We start from the raw sequence: 15,570 nt of genomic DNA on the forward strand, positions 1-15,570 counted from the left end.
TGACTTGAGAACTTTTATTGTTTCTTCACATATATTGATTTTGTTTTCCCCAGTTTCCTTAAGATGGTTCAGCGTGAAACCATCAAACTGAAGAAGGCGCTTGAGAAGCCGGCCAATGACATGAACAGATTTTGAACCACGCGGACTGGGTCCCATCCCGGCTCCCGCAGCGGCCGGTGGGGCTACCTGGTCACTTTATGTCTCTGATAGCACCATGCCTACCTGGGACTCAGCAATGCTGGTCCCCTCACCTGGCCAGATTTTCAGGGAGGGGTGTGGAACCTAAAGAACAGGGTGACAATTCTGGAAAAAAACCACCTGCAAAGGGCCAGCTCCTTGCCGGGCCCAAACTCTGCTGCTGCAGGCCCAAGGCCATCGCAGGCCCGGCCCAGCCCCTTCCTACCTCTCCAGCCCCTCCAGCCTCCCTGGCGCCATCTGTGCAACCTTGGACAAGGCTTCCCGGCTCAGGGGTGCCAATCGAGAACCAGATGTTCACCTGCTTGAGCCTGAGAACAGCAGGGACCCCTTAACCTTGCCACACAGCTCTGGGGGGCCGTCTGCAGGCCTGAACTAGGTCACTGATCTTTCTTGCAGTCCCTTCTTTGCAACATGGCTGTAACAAGTGTTAAATGGCCTAGAGGCGGCCTTAATTTTTGTTATAAATTGAGTTTATTTATTACATGCAAAGCCCACACCAACAGGTAACATCACAGAAAAGCATAAACAAAGCTCTTCGACACAGATGAAAATATGATCAACACAAACATTATACAACATATTAATCTCCTAAAGAATCTTGGGAGTTAATGAACTCTGTGAAAATGGAGTTTAATGTCAATAGGTAGAGCCTCATTTTGCTCTCTATACAACCAAGATTAATACATAGAATTGGACTTTCACAGACCTCCAATTTCTTTTCCCTCTCCTAAAAGTGTGTTTAGAGTCCTTGTTTAACAGAAGGGTCTGAACACTCTGCAGGAAAAGGAAAGAAAGAACTTTCAACACTCAGGGCATCGAAGCACAGACTGGAGCAATCGACTTCACCACCAGCAAGAACCTGATTCTACAGGCAGATCCGGCCAGGAAGGTGTCCGCCTGCGCCAGGAACACGCAGCCTCACTCCTCTTGTCTATCAGATCCTGTCGGTGCCGCAGCGGCGTCTTAGCCCACGAGCTGCCCTCTCGCAGCACAGAGTGGCTCCCGCCAGACAGAGCGGGCCCTGACATGACACAGGGACACTGACCACTGACCCAATACAGAAGTCAGCTCCAGTGGGCCCCCCAGCCTCTAGAAAGGCACTGAGGCCACCTCCAGCCTGCCGCCCTGCCCGAGCAGCTCAGCGAGAGGAGGGGAAGCTGGGGGGAGGGGCCCTTCCACCCCTGTCCTCACTGAGCATGTCCCCGCGTACACGCCACTGCGTCTCAGGGGCTTTTTGGAGGAAACAGCTTTATAAAACCACTACTGTGCTTGTGTGAGGATGCTGAGCGTTATCTACCACACCTCTTAAGGCCCAACCTATGAAGTCACACTCGTACTTTCTTTCAGAGCGAAGTGCCGGGGAACCTTGGCTTCCCCTAACTGGTGGGTTGTGTCTCAATGTGGACCACGAATTTCGTTTTTTATTTTAGGTACTGGTACCTAGGAGTAGAACACAGGTCTGTTTGCGCAAAGTCAACTTGGAAAATGTAAAATATGATAAAATTACAGTATTTTATCCCTGTAAAATCTACAGGGATTTTACACTCAGAGATCACTTAGTTCTGCAGGAAACAAATTCACTTTGTGCTACATGACGTCAGTGTCACAGTCCTCTGCCTTCCACCTTATGTGCCATTAAGCTCTACAAAGCGTCTACTCACCCCATCCCAGAGCCAGATAATCATGGAGGCCACCTTGTCCCTGACAGATAGCCAGAGCCTAATCAATTTATAGTAAGTGATCTGGACCATGTCAAACTACACTCGTGACTCAGTGTTATAAGTCAGTGTTCTCAACAGAGCTACTTTCACCTTTAAAAAAAAAATGGTGTTTCAAGGCTGAGAAAAGACACTCAGCTAAAACTGAAATTACATATAATTCCTACTCCAGAAGATCCTGTTGAAGGCATTGTTAACCAGACTTTTTTTTTTTTAACATCTTTATTGGAGTATAATTGCTTTACAATGTTGTGTTAGTTTCTGCTGTATAACAAAGTGAATCAGCTATATGTATACATATATCCCCACATCCCCTCCCTCTTGCGTCTCCCTCCCACCCTCCTTATCCCACCCCTCTAGGTGGTTGCAAAGCACTGAGCTGATCTCCCTGTGCTATGCAGCTGCTTCCCACTAGCTATCTATTTTACATTTGGTAGTGTATAGCTGTCAATGTTGCTCTCTCACTTTGTCCGAGCTTACCCTTCCCCCTCCCCGTGTCCTCAAGTCCATTCTCTATGTCTGCAACTTTATCCCTGTCCTGCCCCTAGGTTCATCAGAACCCTTTTTTTTTTTTTTTTAGATTCCATATATATGTGTTAGCATATGGTATTTGTTTTTCTCTTTCTGACTTATTTCACTCTGTATGACTGACTCTAGGTCTATCCACCTCACTACAAGTAACTCAATTTCAGTTCTTTTCATGGCTGAGTGATATTCCATTGCATATATGTGCCACATCTTCTTTATCCATTCATCTGTCAATGGACACTAGGTTGCTTCCATGTCCTGGCTATTGTAAACAGTGCTGCAATGAACATTGTGGTACATGACTCTTTCTGAATTATGGTTTTCTCAGGGTATATGCCCAGTAGTGGGATTGCTGGGTCGTATGGTAGTTCTATTTTTAGTTTTTTAAGGAACCTCCATACTGTTCTCCATAGTGGCTGTATCAATTTACATTTCCACCAACAGTGCAAGAGGGTTCCCTTTTCTCCACACCCTCTCCAGCATTTATTGTTTGTAGATTTTTTAATGATGGCCATTCTGACTGGTGTGAGGTGATACCTCATTGTAGTTTTGATTTGCATTTCTCTAATGATTAGTGATGTTGAGCATTCTTTCATGTGTTTGTTGGCAATCTGTATGTCTTCTTTGGAGAAATGTCTATTTAGATCTTCTGCCCATTTTTTGATTGGGTTCTTTGTTTTTTTGATATTGAGCTGCATAAGCTGCTTGTATGTTTTGGAGATCAATCCTTGGTCAGCTACTTCGTTTGCAAATATTTTCTCCCATTCTGAGGGTTGTCTTTTCATCTTGTTTATGGTTTCCTTTGCTGTGCAAAAGCTTTTAAGTTTCATTAGGTCCCATTTGTTTATTTTTGTTTTTGTTTCCATTTCTCTAGGAGGTGGGTCAAAAAGGATCTTGCTGTGATTTATGTCACGGAATGTTCTGCCTATGTTTTCCTCTAAGAGTTTTATAGTGTCTGGCCTTACAGTTAGGTCTTTAATCCATTTTGAGTTTATTTTTGTGTATGGTGTTAGAAAGTGTTCTAATTTCATTCTTTTACATGTAGATGTCCAGTTTTCCCAGCACCACTTATTGAAGAGGCTGTCTTTCCTCCACCGTATACTCTTGCCTCCTTTATCAAAGATAAGGTGACCATAGGTGCATGGGTTTATCTCTGGGCTTTCTATCCTGTTCCATTGATCTATATTTCTGTTTTTGTGCCAGTACCATACTGTCTTGATTACTGTAGCTTTGTAGTATAGTCTGAAGTCCGGGAGACTGATTCCTCCAGCTCCGTTTTTCTTTCTCAAGATTGCTTTGGCTATTCGGGGTCTTTTGTGTTTCCATACAAATGGTGAAATTTTTTGTTCTAGTTCTGTGAAAAATGCCGTTGGTAGTTTGATAGGGATTGCATTGAATCTGTAGATTGCTTTGGGTATTACAGTCATTTTCAAAATGTTGATTATTCCAATCCAAGAGCATGGTATATCTCTCCATCTGTTTGTATCACCTTTAATTTCTTTCATCAGTGTCTTATAGTTTTCTGCATACAGGTCTTTTGTCTCCTTAGGTAGGTTTATTCCTAGATATTTTATTCTTTTTGTTGCAATGGTAAATAGTAGTGTTTCCTTAATTTCTCTTTCAGATTTTTCATCATTAGTGTATAGGAATGCAAGAGATTTCTGTGCATTAATTTTGTATCCTGCTACTCTACCAAATTCATTGATTAGCTTTAGTGGTTTTCTGGTAGCATCTTTAGGATTCTCTATGTATAGTATCATGTCATCTGCAAACAGTGACAGTTTTACTTCTTCTTTTCCAATTTGGAGTCCTTTTATTTCTTTTTCTTCTCTGACTGCTGTGGCTAAAACTTCCAAAACTATGTTGAATAATAGTGGTGAGAGTGGGCAACCTTGTCTTGTCCCTGATCTTAGAGGAAATTTAACCATACTTTTCAGTTGTCCAATTACCTTTCTAAATTTCTGTGTTCATTTCTCTTCCCTTCGCCATATCCTAAGAGCCCCATTCTCTACAAGGTAAAAAAGAGCCAGCTATCTGTTGCCTGCTGTTTACCTGCTTCATGTCTTAAAATGTGTGGGTTTCCATATGGGTTAGAGCCTGCTCTGTTTAATGGGCGGGAAAAAAGGAGGTATATCTGGAAAGATGTGTAAAGTTCTCTCAGTTTTCTTCCTTGTATTTCTTACCAGCGGCACAGCTGACAGAGCTGAGTAAGGTCTGCAGGTGACAACACCGTGTTGGTGTGAACACCCTGAGTTTTTTCCAAATGCTCTGGTGGTATAAGGGAATCTCCTTGATTTTCCAAGTCACACATCTGAGTTTTCAGGGGGAAAGGGGTATCAAGTCTAAAACTTACTTTCAAATGGTTCACAGAAAAAATGTATTTATACAGAGAGAAAGACATAACAAACGTGTTAAAAATGTTTCATGTTTGGGGAATCCGGATAAAGAGCATATGGGAATTCTTTGTAACATTCTTGCAACTTGTAAAAGTCTGAAATCACATAAAGTAAACGTTTAAAAAATCATCTGTAAAGGGCTAGGATGCAGAAATGAGATCGGTTACAATATTTCATAAAGATACAAAGGGTTAGCCATCCACAGGACCTGGGTATAAGTCAGGGTTCCCCAGAGAAACAGAATCAACAGGATATATACACAGAGATTTATTTTAAGGAATTGGGTCACATAATCATGGGGGTCCAAGACCAAAATCTGCTGGGGTGAGCCTGCAGGCTGAAGACCCAAGAAGGAGCAGCACTTGGAGTCCAAAGGCCTTCTGCCGGAAAATTCCTTCTGGCTGGGGAGGGATGCGGAGAGGAAGAGAGGGGAGGTGGGTATGGTGGGGGTATCAGTCTTTGTTCTGTTCAGGCCTTCAACTGATTAGAGGCCCATCTGCATTACGGAGGGTAATCTACTCTCCTCAAAATCCACTGACTTTAATGTTAATCTCATCTAGAAAACACCTTCACACAAACAACCAGAATAATATTTGACCAAATATCTGGGCACCATAGCCCAGCCAAGTTGCCACACAAAATTAACCATCACAGCCTGCAGGAGCAGAGGCTAGACTGTCTTCTAAGAAAAATCACGGCACACACCCAAAGCTTCCTAATCTCATAAATGACGGCTTCAGCCTACCTTCCATTTGGCAAGCTGTCAGGGTAATCAGCAACACGAAACATCTGCCCCGCCCCAGCTTCTGGCCAGAGAAAGTAACTGAGCTCTCTGCTATCAGGGAAGCTTGCCCATGGGATACAAGGTCAACTTCACACAGATGAGGGCAAACACATCAGAACAGTTAAGTGGGTCAAAAAGATCCCAGTGCTGGACCCACTCCTGCCTAATTAAAACAAAATTTCAGAAGTAGGGGTTGTGTGCAGCCAAGGCAACAAAAAACTGCTCTAGATCATCTTCCTTTAACTCCCAGATCCAGCCAAACCATAAGATTAATTGTATTCATCATGATTTTCTTACTAGAAATATTTAGGACAGCAGTCTGGACCCAGTGGTAGAGCTCCTTTCCTTAGTCCACCATTATGGTTATGCCAAGAGCTCATGGGGAAGAGCCATGGTAAACTGGCCAGTCCATCCACTGCAGGGATGCAATCAGGCCAGCTGTCCACATCGTACAACGTCTGCTTTAAAGACCCATGGAAGAAATCTCGCACCTGCTCATTCTAGAATTTACTGCAGAGATTCCATGACTCCCATAACTGGGCATGATCTGCAATTTGCTTTGGTTGCCAGAACTTACATCTGCATTTTGTGTCCTGACCGTGCATCTGAACTTAACCCACTTTCCTACCCTTACTGTCTTGCCCCAACTTTCTCTTTGAGGTCTTCTATGAAGTTGAAACTTTTGCAGCATATCTTGCTTAAGCATTCTCAAATTCTTTTTGGATGGAATGTTAATATAAAATGGAAACATTTTATCAGTGAACACAAAGCTACAATGTTTTAGAACGGCAAGGTACTCAGGGATGGATTACCTAGCTTGACCTTCCTTATTTTAAAGATGAAGAAACTGAGACCAAGAAAGGTTAAGAAATCCACCCAAGCCCAAGGGTCAAACAGGCCAAATGGTAAAGCCAGGACTTGAGGAGCCTGGATTTGTGTGAGCCATCCCTCACCACCCAGCTCTTTTCCATCCCTGAGTTTGCAGTGGAGTCCTGACCTTGCCATCACTTCAGAGACTCCTGGAGCCGTCTTTAGAACAAAGCCTGCCTCCTGCCAAGAGCAGACTTCTTAATTTTAGCCAGATTTTTTGACTTGCTGATTTGCCAGGCAGCTTACTTGAAAACTCTTCCTCTGAGCACTGAGCTTCAACTGTTTCTATTATTACCAAAAATAGAGTGCTTGAGAGTTATGCAACAATAGGTGCAGCATAGCACAATACTATTTTGTGTAATAAAAACAAATGTTTCTACCTGCACGGAAAAAGAGATGTGGAACACAAGATGTCTGTAGCATTTACAGTGTTACCACTAGGTGGTGAGATTACAGTTAATTTTTTCCTTTTGGCTTATCTGTGTTTCCTAATTTTTTCTCCAATAATCACAAGGACTTGCATAACTGTTTTAAAGTAAATAAAAATATTAAATAAAAGCACTTTAACTTATTGTTTAGATCGTCAGGCTGCCTAAGTCTGCAGTGCAGTGGTACACATCCTTGAAGCTGTTCTTAGGCTGGGGATGTGGCTCTGCAGGATTATTATTGGGAGACCTTCCACATCCTCTCAGCTCTGATCCTCCTGGGGCCTGTTTCTTGTTCTTTACAAGCAAACATGTAACTTTTGCAGAAAAAGGAGATGATGAGCTTATTTTCAACATGAATTAGCCAGACTGAAGCACTCAAATTCCAACTTTCCACTTTCAAATGACCTTCCTCTCCAGGACAAGCAAACAACCTTCCATTTACAGGCTGTGTGGCTTTAAAGAAGAGAAAGGTTTACACCTATAGCCACCATAGCAATCAGTGAGGATCAGCAAACCTGTTTTGTTAGAGGGATTTAATCCTGTTCATGAAAGGTTATTTCCGTAATCCCCGAGCCCATCACTAGCCTTTTCAGGATCTAAATATAGATAAACACTCTAATGGGACCCCACTGTGTTGCGGTGTGTTCTGGTCCAGCTGCAGGGAAATACCCTTGAATGTGCCGTCAGAGATGTACCTTGTCACCTGCTACATGAATAACAATGATATTGCAAATCAGAGCTCTGCCATCAGCAGGGAATTCTGGGGGAGCCACTGCCTGTTGGCCAGTTTCCCTGGCAAAGTCATCCCAAGCCCTTGTTGAAATAACCTGTTTCTGCCATTTGGTGCCACTACTTTCTTCACTGTCTTGCATACTAAATATGAAGATCCTAGTTGGTATTCTAACAAATCTGTCCTTTTTACCACCTCTCTTTTAGAAAAAAAGAGTGCCCCAGAATAAGTTCGGAAAAGCAACCAATCTCAGACTTAGCAATTATTAAACATTTCTTAATGCCCTACAAAAATACTGTAAAATACTATCAACAAAGCAACTGCCCAGTGCTCAGGTGTACACTTCAAGTCAAATCCGTGCAAATTGGCTTCAGGCCTGCAAGTGTGTCCTTTCCTCACCAGTTTTCACTCTACATTAGTATAGTAGAAAGGATAAAACTCTCCATGGTCAAGAGGAAAAAAACAAAAACAAAAAACCAAACAAACAAAACTGGTAGCAGGGGCCTGGCCAAGCCCATACCCATCAAACTGAAAACTACCAGTTTGGAGAATCATATTTACTGACTTGGAAAGCTGTTGAAAAACCTACAAATGTTGATGAATGAAACAGAAGAGCCACAAAATTGTATATACAGCATGCTTTTTAAAAGTGTGCATATATATTCAAGAACAGGAAAAGATGTAGAAGGACATGCACCTATATTTTAACACAGTTAATAACGGAGGTGATAACCAAATTTTCTGTCGTGTATTTTGTACTTTTCTACCATAAACCTACATGTGTGTAAAATGTAAAAAGAATAAACAATTCCTTAACGTCCGCCAACCTTAAGCTAAGTGAAGCTCTTCAAGGTAGGTGTGAGCGCCTGGAAGGCAGAGCCCATCACTGCGGGCTCCTTCTCCTCAGCAGGCTTCCCAGTGACGCCCCCCATCTCTGCCCGCCCGGACAGCAGGCCCCAACCGCAGGGCTCCAGGCCACCCAGTACGGGAGGTTAGGGTTAGGCGACGCCGTGTGTGGGGATGCCTCACCCGGTGGTCTCTCCTCAACTGGGGGGAGGGGGGGTCGCTCCCCATCTCAGGGGGCTCTCTTCACCTTGGGGGTCTCTCCTCACCGGGGATCCCTCCCCACCCGGAGGGCGGTCTCTCCCCATCTCGGGGGGAGGTCCCTCCTCACCGGGGGTCTCTCCCCACCCCGGTGCCGCCTCACCTTGGGGTCGCGCTCGTAGTAGTGCTGCTGCGTGCGGATCCAGCGGCCCACCAGGTGGTCTCGCACCGTGTGCGCCAGCGCCAGGTAGTAGTCGCGGCGCGTAGCCACGTTGCGGTCCTTGACGAGCGTGAAGTGCAGGTGCCGGTTGAAGCTCTTCCGCACCTCGGCCACGTCGCCCAGCCCCGCCAGCCCGCGCACGCTGATCTGCTTCCGCCTCTCGCCGTCCGTCAGCGGCTTCGCCATCGTGCCGGCAGTCCGAGGAGGAGGAGGACGAGGACGAGGAGGGCAAGATGAGCCGCGGAGACACGCCCGCACGGAGGATGCTGCAGCTTCGCCGGCTGCCAGGCCGCGCCTGCGCACTGCGCTGCGGCGGCGAGGAAGGGAGGTGCTGAGGGTGCGCCTGCGCGCTGCGCCGGACCAAATGAGGGGCGGGGCCTGAGGAAGGGCGGGGTCGCAGGGTGGGACGGGCCTCCTGGAGGGGCCGTGCACCTACCCCTGGGTGAAGGAGTATTGCTGAGTTTCTCAATTTGCAGAGCTGAGGATGAGGTCCTGGGGGTGTGGCCCATTCCTGCCAGCAACCCTCTTCATGTCCACTCCCTGGGACAGTGTCTCCTCCTGCTCCTCCCCCTCCCTAAAGCTGCTCACCTGGTTCCTACCTGCAGGTCCTCATCTGGGGCCCTCTTGCTCACTCTCACCAGCAGCCCTCTGGTCTACAGCCGCTAGCACCACCGCTGCTGTTCCCCAGGGCCGTCTTCGGGTCCCTGGCTTCAGGGTTGCTCCCACTGCTCCTCCCTGATCCTATCTTGGCCTCTGGGGTCTCTGCATCAAGGAGAGTCCTTACAGGTTGGTTTAACATTGAAAAACTGGCAGTATTCACTGAAGCTAAACACCTACTTCTGACCCAGCAATTCTAGTCCAAAGAAAATACCCAACAGAAATGAATGCTTATACCAACCAAAAGGCATGTACAGAAATGCTCATAATATTCAAATATTCAAAACAGTCCCAAACTGGAAACCACAAAAATGCCCATCAATGCTGGACTGATAAATAAACTGTGGCATATTCCCACAGTTGCATAGTCCCCAGCCGTGAGAATGATCGACCACATCCAATACGCAGACGAACAATGCTGAGTGAGAGTAGGCAGCGCTAAAGAGCACAGCCTGAAGGATTCCACTCACGTGAGTTTCTAAGACTGGCCAATCTCTGGGCCTGCAGACCTAGGATGGTGCTGAGCCTTAGAGGTGGACATAGATGGGGGGAGGGGATGGGCAGGGAGGGCGAGTGGGTGAATCCGTGGCATCTGGAAAAGCTCTGATTACATGTGGTGTGCAAGCTCATCACTGCACACGTGGCAGCTACCCCATGTGGGGAGCGTCTGTGGGTGTGGTCCTGGGGCAGTGCCCGGTGGGGGGGGTGGGTCACAGGTGCGGCCCAGGGCCTTCCACCATCTTTCTCCACAGCTCATCCTGTTTCCTTGCCCTCCCTCCACACCCAACGGGGCTCCAGATCCTTCTTTAGGCCAAAGCCTTCCTGCTTGCTCCCAGATCCAGTGCCAATAACATCAGGCATGGTGGGCCTGCCTTCTCTCCCAAGCTCCCAAGGGCTCTCTCTCAGGAGCCGGTCCTCCAAGAGGAAGTCTGGGTCCTCCAGCCATTTCATTCCCTATGTATCTAGTCAGTCCTTAGCTGCTCTTTTGGGTCCTCTTGCTGGGATTCCTGTGGTAGTTTCCTCATGGGCTCCCCTGCCTCCCAGACACTCCCCAGAACCATCCTACCCAGGCTGCAGACTGGACAGCCCCTCAGCAGAGGGCTGAGCCCACCTCAGCTCCTGCAAACCACAACCCCAGCCAGGTAAGCTTGCTAAACCACTCTCAGGCCCTCCCTAGCAGGTCCTCAGGCTGGGCCTGGGGGACTTGAGGGGACAGGTGAAGGCAGGCACCCAACTGCAGCGGGCAGGCATTCTCATGTGTCCCATCCCAAAGGCACCAGGCAGAAGGGAAAGTGGTCAGAGCCGGGGTCAGTGAGAGAGCTGGGGGTGGGGAGAGAGAAGGAGCCCCCGAACTGTGGAGCCTGTGGGGCTGTGAGGGGCTGCGAAGGACACACAACCAACATCCACAGGCCTCCCTGGTCTGGATCTTGCACTCTGCAGCCCTCACCCCTGGGGAGTCCCTCACTGGAGGGGCGGATTTGCAGTGAAGGTCCTGCAGCCTGGTTTCAAGCTGCATCTCGGGGGGCTGCCTCTGCCCACCCTCAGCCCAAGCTGGCCCACCACCTGTTTTTACATGGCCCTCAAGTTAGGAACGCTGTCTATATTTTTATTTTTTTTAATAAATTTATTTATTTTATTTATTTATTTTTGGCTGCGTTGGGTCTTTGTTGCTGTGTGTGGGCTTTCTCTAGTTGTGGCGAGCAGGGACTACTCTTCGTTGTGGTGCGCGGGCTTCTCATTGTGGTAGCTTCTCTTGTTGCAGAGCAAGGGCTCTAGGCGTGCGGGCTCAGTAGTTGTAGTTCGTGGGCTCTAGAGCACAGGCTCAGTAGTTGTGGCGCACGGGCTTAGTTGCTCCATGGCATGTGGGATCTTCCTGGACCAGGGCTCGAACCCGTGTTCCCTGCATTGGCAGGTGGATTCTTAACCACTGTGCCACCAGGGAAGCCCTACATTTTTAAATGATTGAAACAAGTGAAAAGAAGAATAATTCATGAGGTACGAAAATTACATGAAATCCAAATTTCAGTGTCTACAAATACAGCTACACTCATTCCTTTATATTTTCTCTAGGGCTGCTTTCACACATCCATGGCAGAGCTGAGCATTGTGACAGAGACTGTATGGCCTGAATCCGCCCCTCACAGAGAGTGCTGCCCCTGACCTGGAGTGTACGCTCCTGGGGGAGGGCCCCATGTCCCCAGCACTGCCTCACACTCGCAGTACCCCGAATAGAGCAAATCCCCACGGTTCTAGGTGCCACATGCCAGGCAAGGGTGGACTGAGGCGTGGGAGGTGGCTGGCCTGGGAAGAATTCTTGAAGCCTCTTTAAAATTCACTAGATCGCATTGGGAAAACGCACATTAAAACCCCAGCGGGCAGCAGGACTTACCTGCTACATACAATGGTCAACATGAAAGTGACCGACAGGGACTTCCCTGGTGGTCCAGTGGTAAAGAATCCGCCTTCCAATGCAGGGGACGCAGGTTCAATCCCTGATCAGGGAAGTAAGATCCCACATGCCACGTGGCAACTAAGCCCGTGCGCCACAACTGCTGAGCTCGCACGCCTCAATGAGAGAGCCTGCATGCTGCAAACTACAGAGCCCACACGCTCTGGAACCCATGCGCCACACTAGAGAGAAGCCCGCGCACCGCAAGGAAGAGCCCGCATGCCGCAAGGAGAGATCCCATGTGCCTCAATGAAGATCCCGCGTGCCACAACTAAGACCCAACACAGCCAAAAATAAACTAAATAAATAAATAAATAAATGTGTTTAAAAAAAAAAAAGCAGCCTTTAAAAAAAAGAAAGAAAAAAAGAAAGTGACCAACAGCACAGAGTGGTGGTGAGGCGGTGGAGTGCTGCTCAAGGGAGTGTAACCATTAGAGCCATGTTGGAAACAGTGTGGCAGTTTCTTATAATAAAATAGTCAGTAGTTAAACATACACTTACTATGTGGCCCAGCCATTCTACTTTTAGGTATTCATCCAAGATAAATAAAAACCTATGCCCACAAAACAACTTGTGCAAGGATGTTCACAGGAGCCTTATCACTAATGCCCCAAACTGGAAACAGCCCAGGTGACTATCAACAGGAAAGTGAAGAAACAAAGTAGGATATTGAAATAGTGGAATACTAACTCAACCATAAAGAGGAATGACACCGGTGAATCTCACAAACCTTATGCCGAGTGGAAGGCCAGACACAAAAGAGCACATGTTGTACAATTTCATTGACATGAAGTTCCAGAATTGGCAAAAGTAATGTGTTGTGATGGGATTCAGAACAGTCCCCCAGGGGCCAAGGCTAGGGGGATTGTCTGGGGAGTTTCTGGGGTGACAGAATAGGGATATGGGCTACATGAGTGTATCTGTCACAGTGGTTTGAACTCTATTCTTAAGATCTGTGCATTTTACTATATGAAAATACCTCTATAAAAATATTCTTTAAAAAAAAAAAAACTCACTAGGTCAGAAGTAAAAGCTAGAAAGAGCTTAAGTACCAAAAACAGCCTCCATCAAACAGGAAGCCTTTGCAAATCCAAGCCTCTAGGAAGCAACACTGAGTTCCGCCTGAGATTCATTTTGTTCAGAGACATTCCAGCTGAAGCTTTGAGCTGAGTATGAAGAGTCCATCCAAGAGAGAAGTGAAGGAAGTCTTCTTGCCGAAAGCCTATTTGCTTTGCTAACCCTTTAGCCCTGCTGTTTGGTTTGGGTGGCGTCCTACCAGGAACTCCCACTGGGAAAACAAGAGGATATTTGGCTCCACAGGAAATTTGGGGGGCAGAGAGGGAAGGTCAGTGTCCCTGTTCTCCGGATTTTCAATTCTCCTGCTTTCTTTTAGGCAACATTTTGTGACTCAGTAGGCAGTCAAGGACCCCTCCCCATGAGCCCAGCCCCTGCAGTACCCAGGGCTTCACCAGGAAGGAGCAGACCTGACCCTCTGCCTGCCCCAGGGAGAGAATCTTCTCTCAGCCTACAGGCCTGAGGGGAGACCATGAGGAGACTGAAAAAATCTAAGGGTTGCCTTTTCAATTTGTTGATGGTGCCTTTGCTGTGCAGAAGCTTTTTAGTGTTTAGTGTTTATTTTTGCTTTTATGGCCTTGCTTTTGGAGTCAGATTTAAAAAAAAAAAAATTATTGCCAAGACTGATGTCAAGGAGTTTCTACCTATGTTTTCTTCTAGGAGTTTTACAGTTTCAGGTCTCACGTTCAAGTCTTTAACCCATTTTGAATTAATTTATGTGTATGGTGTAAGATTGTGGTCCAGTTTATTTCTTTTGTATGTCGTTGTCCAGTTTTTCCAGCACCATTTATTGAAGGGACTGTCCTTTCCCCATTGTATATTCTTGACTGCTTAGTTGTAAATTAATTGACCATATATGCATGGGTTTATTTTTGGGCTTGCTATTCTGGTCCATTGATCTATGTGTCTGTTTTGATTATTATAGCTCTGCAATATAGTTTGAAAGCAGGGTGCGTGGTGCCTCCATCTTTGTTCTTCTTTCTCAAGATTGCTTTGGTTTTTCATGGTCTTTTGTGACTCCACACAAATTTTAGGACTGTTCTATTTCTGTGAAAAATACCATCAGAATTTTGATAGGGATTGCATTGAATCTGTAGATTGCTTTGGGTAGTATGGACATTTTAACAATATTAATTCTTCTGATCCATAAGCATGAAATATCTTTCCATTTGTGTCTTCTTCAATTTCTTTCATCAATGTCATACAGTTTCCAGTGTACAAGTCTTTCAAAAGCTTCTGCACAGCAAAGGAAACCATCAACAGAATGAAAAGGCAACCTACTGAATGGGAGAAAATATTTGCAAATCTCATATCTGATAAGGGGTTAATATTAAAAATACATAAAGAATTCATACAACTCAATAGCAAAGCAAAAACAAAAACAGAAACAAAACAAACAACCTGATTAAAAAATGAGCAGAGAATCTGAATAGACAATTTCCCAAAGAAGACATACAGATGGCCACGTGCATGAAAAGACAAGTGTTGGCAAGGACGTGAAGAAAGGGAATCTCGTGCACTGTTGGTGGGAATGTGCAGCCACTATGGAAAACAGTATGGAGATTCCTCAAAAAACTAAAAAGAAGGACTTCCCTGGTGGTCCAGTGGCTAAGACTCCACGTTCCCAGTGCAGGGGGCCCGGGTTCGATCCCTGATCAGGGAACTAGATCCCACATGCCGCAACTAAAAGTTTGCATGCTGCAACCCCCAGCCATATGTGCTGAGCACCTCGAGCCCTGGAAGTTATGTTTGGAGCCATCCCACTGCCTGTGTTCTGTGCCACAAACATGCAGCTCTGGCGCTCTCCTGACCTTCAGAGAGGCCTCTGGAGAGGATGTCTTATAGGGGCATATCTGCTTCTGAGCCACATCGATCTGAGGCAGACACTGAGGTTTACAGGACTGCACTTAAGCTCTTAGACAGAAACCTCTATCCGCCAATCAATAACACAGAAAAGCAAGACATCAGGGACTGTCAAAATGATAGAGGCAGTCAGGCCTGGAGCTAGTTTTTATTTCTCTTGACTCTATAACTACTTTTCTAAATATTCCATGCTTGGACTTCCCTGGTGGTGCAGTGGTTAAGAATCCACCTGCCAATGCAGGCGACACGGGTTTGATCCCTGGTCCAGGAAGATCCCACATGCCGCGGAGCAACTAAGCCCATGCGCCACAACTACTGAGCCTGCGCTCTAGAGCCCATGAGCCACAACTACTGAGCCTGCGTGCCACAACTACTGAAGCCCGAGTGCCTAGAGCCCGTGCTCCACAATAAGAGAAGCCACCACAATGAGAAGCCGTGCACCGCAATGAAGAGTAGCCCCCACTCACTGCAACTAGAGAAAGCCCGCGCAGCAATGAAGACCCAATGCAGCCAAAAATAAATAAATATATATATATATATATATCAAAGTATCCCATGCTCATTATGATCGTGATGATTGATTCTTCAGCAGAGAAACCTGCTTTTGATAA

At 46.4% G+C, this 15,570-nt stretch overlaps 1 protein-coding gene across 1 annotated transcript in view; it reads right to left on the reverse strand.

Moving 5' to 3' along the window:
- Positions 1-9,207, reverse strand: part of PYGB (glycogen phosphorylase B) — a 54,272-nt gene extending 45,065 nt beyond the window's left edge. The window contains exon 1 of the mRNA XM_061209591.1: positions 8,860-9,207. Within this exon, the coding sequence (XP_061065574.1) occupies positions 8,860-9,102 (243 nt within the window). The 5' untranslated portion in view covers positions 9,103-9,207. The remainder of the gene's footprint in view (positions 1-8,859) is intronic.
- Positions 9,208-15,570: the final 6,363 nt, after the last annotated feature.

The sequence above is a fragment of the Eubalaena glacialis genome, chromosome 13 (genome assembly GCF_028564815.1).
Source record: "Eubalaena glacialis isolate mEubGla1 chromosome 13, mEubGla1.1.hap2.+ XY, whole genome shotgun sequence".
Classification (NCBI taxonomy): Eukaryota; Metazoa; Chordata; class Mammalia; order Artiodactyla; family Balaenidae; genus Eubalaena; species Eubalaena glacialis.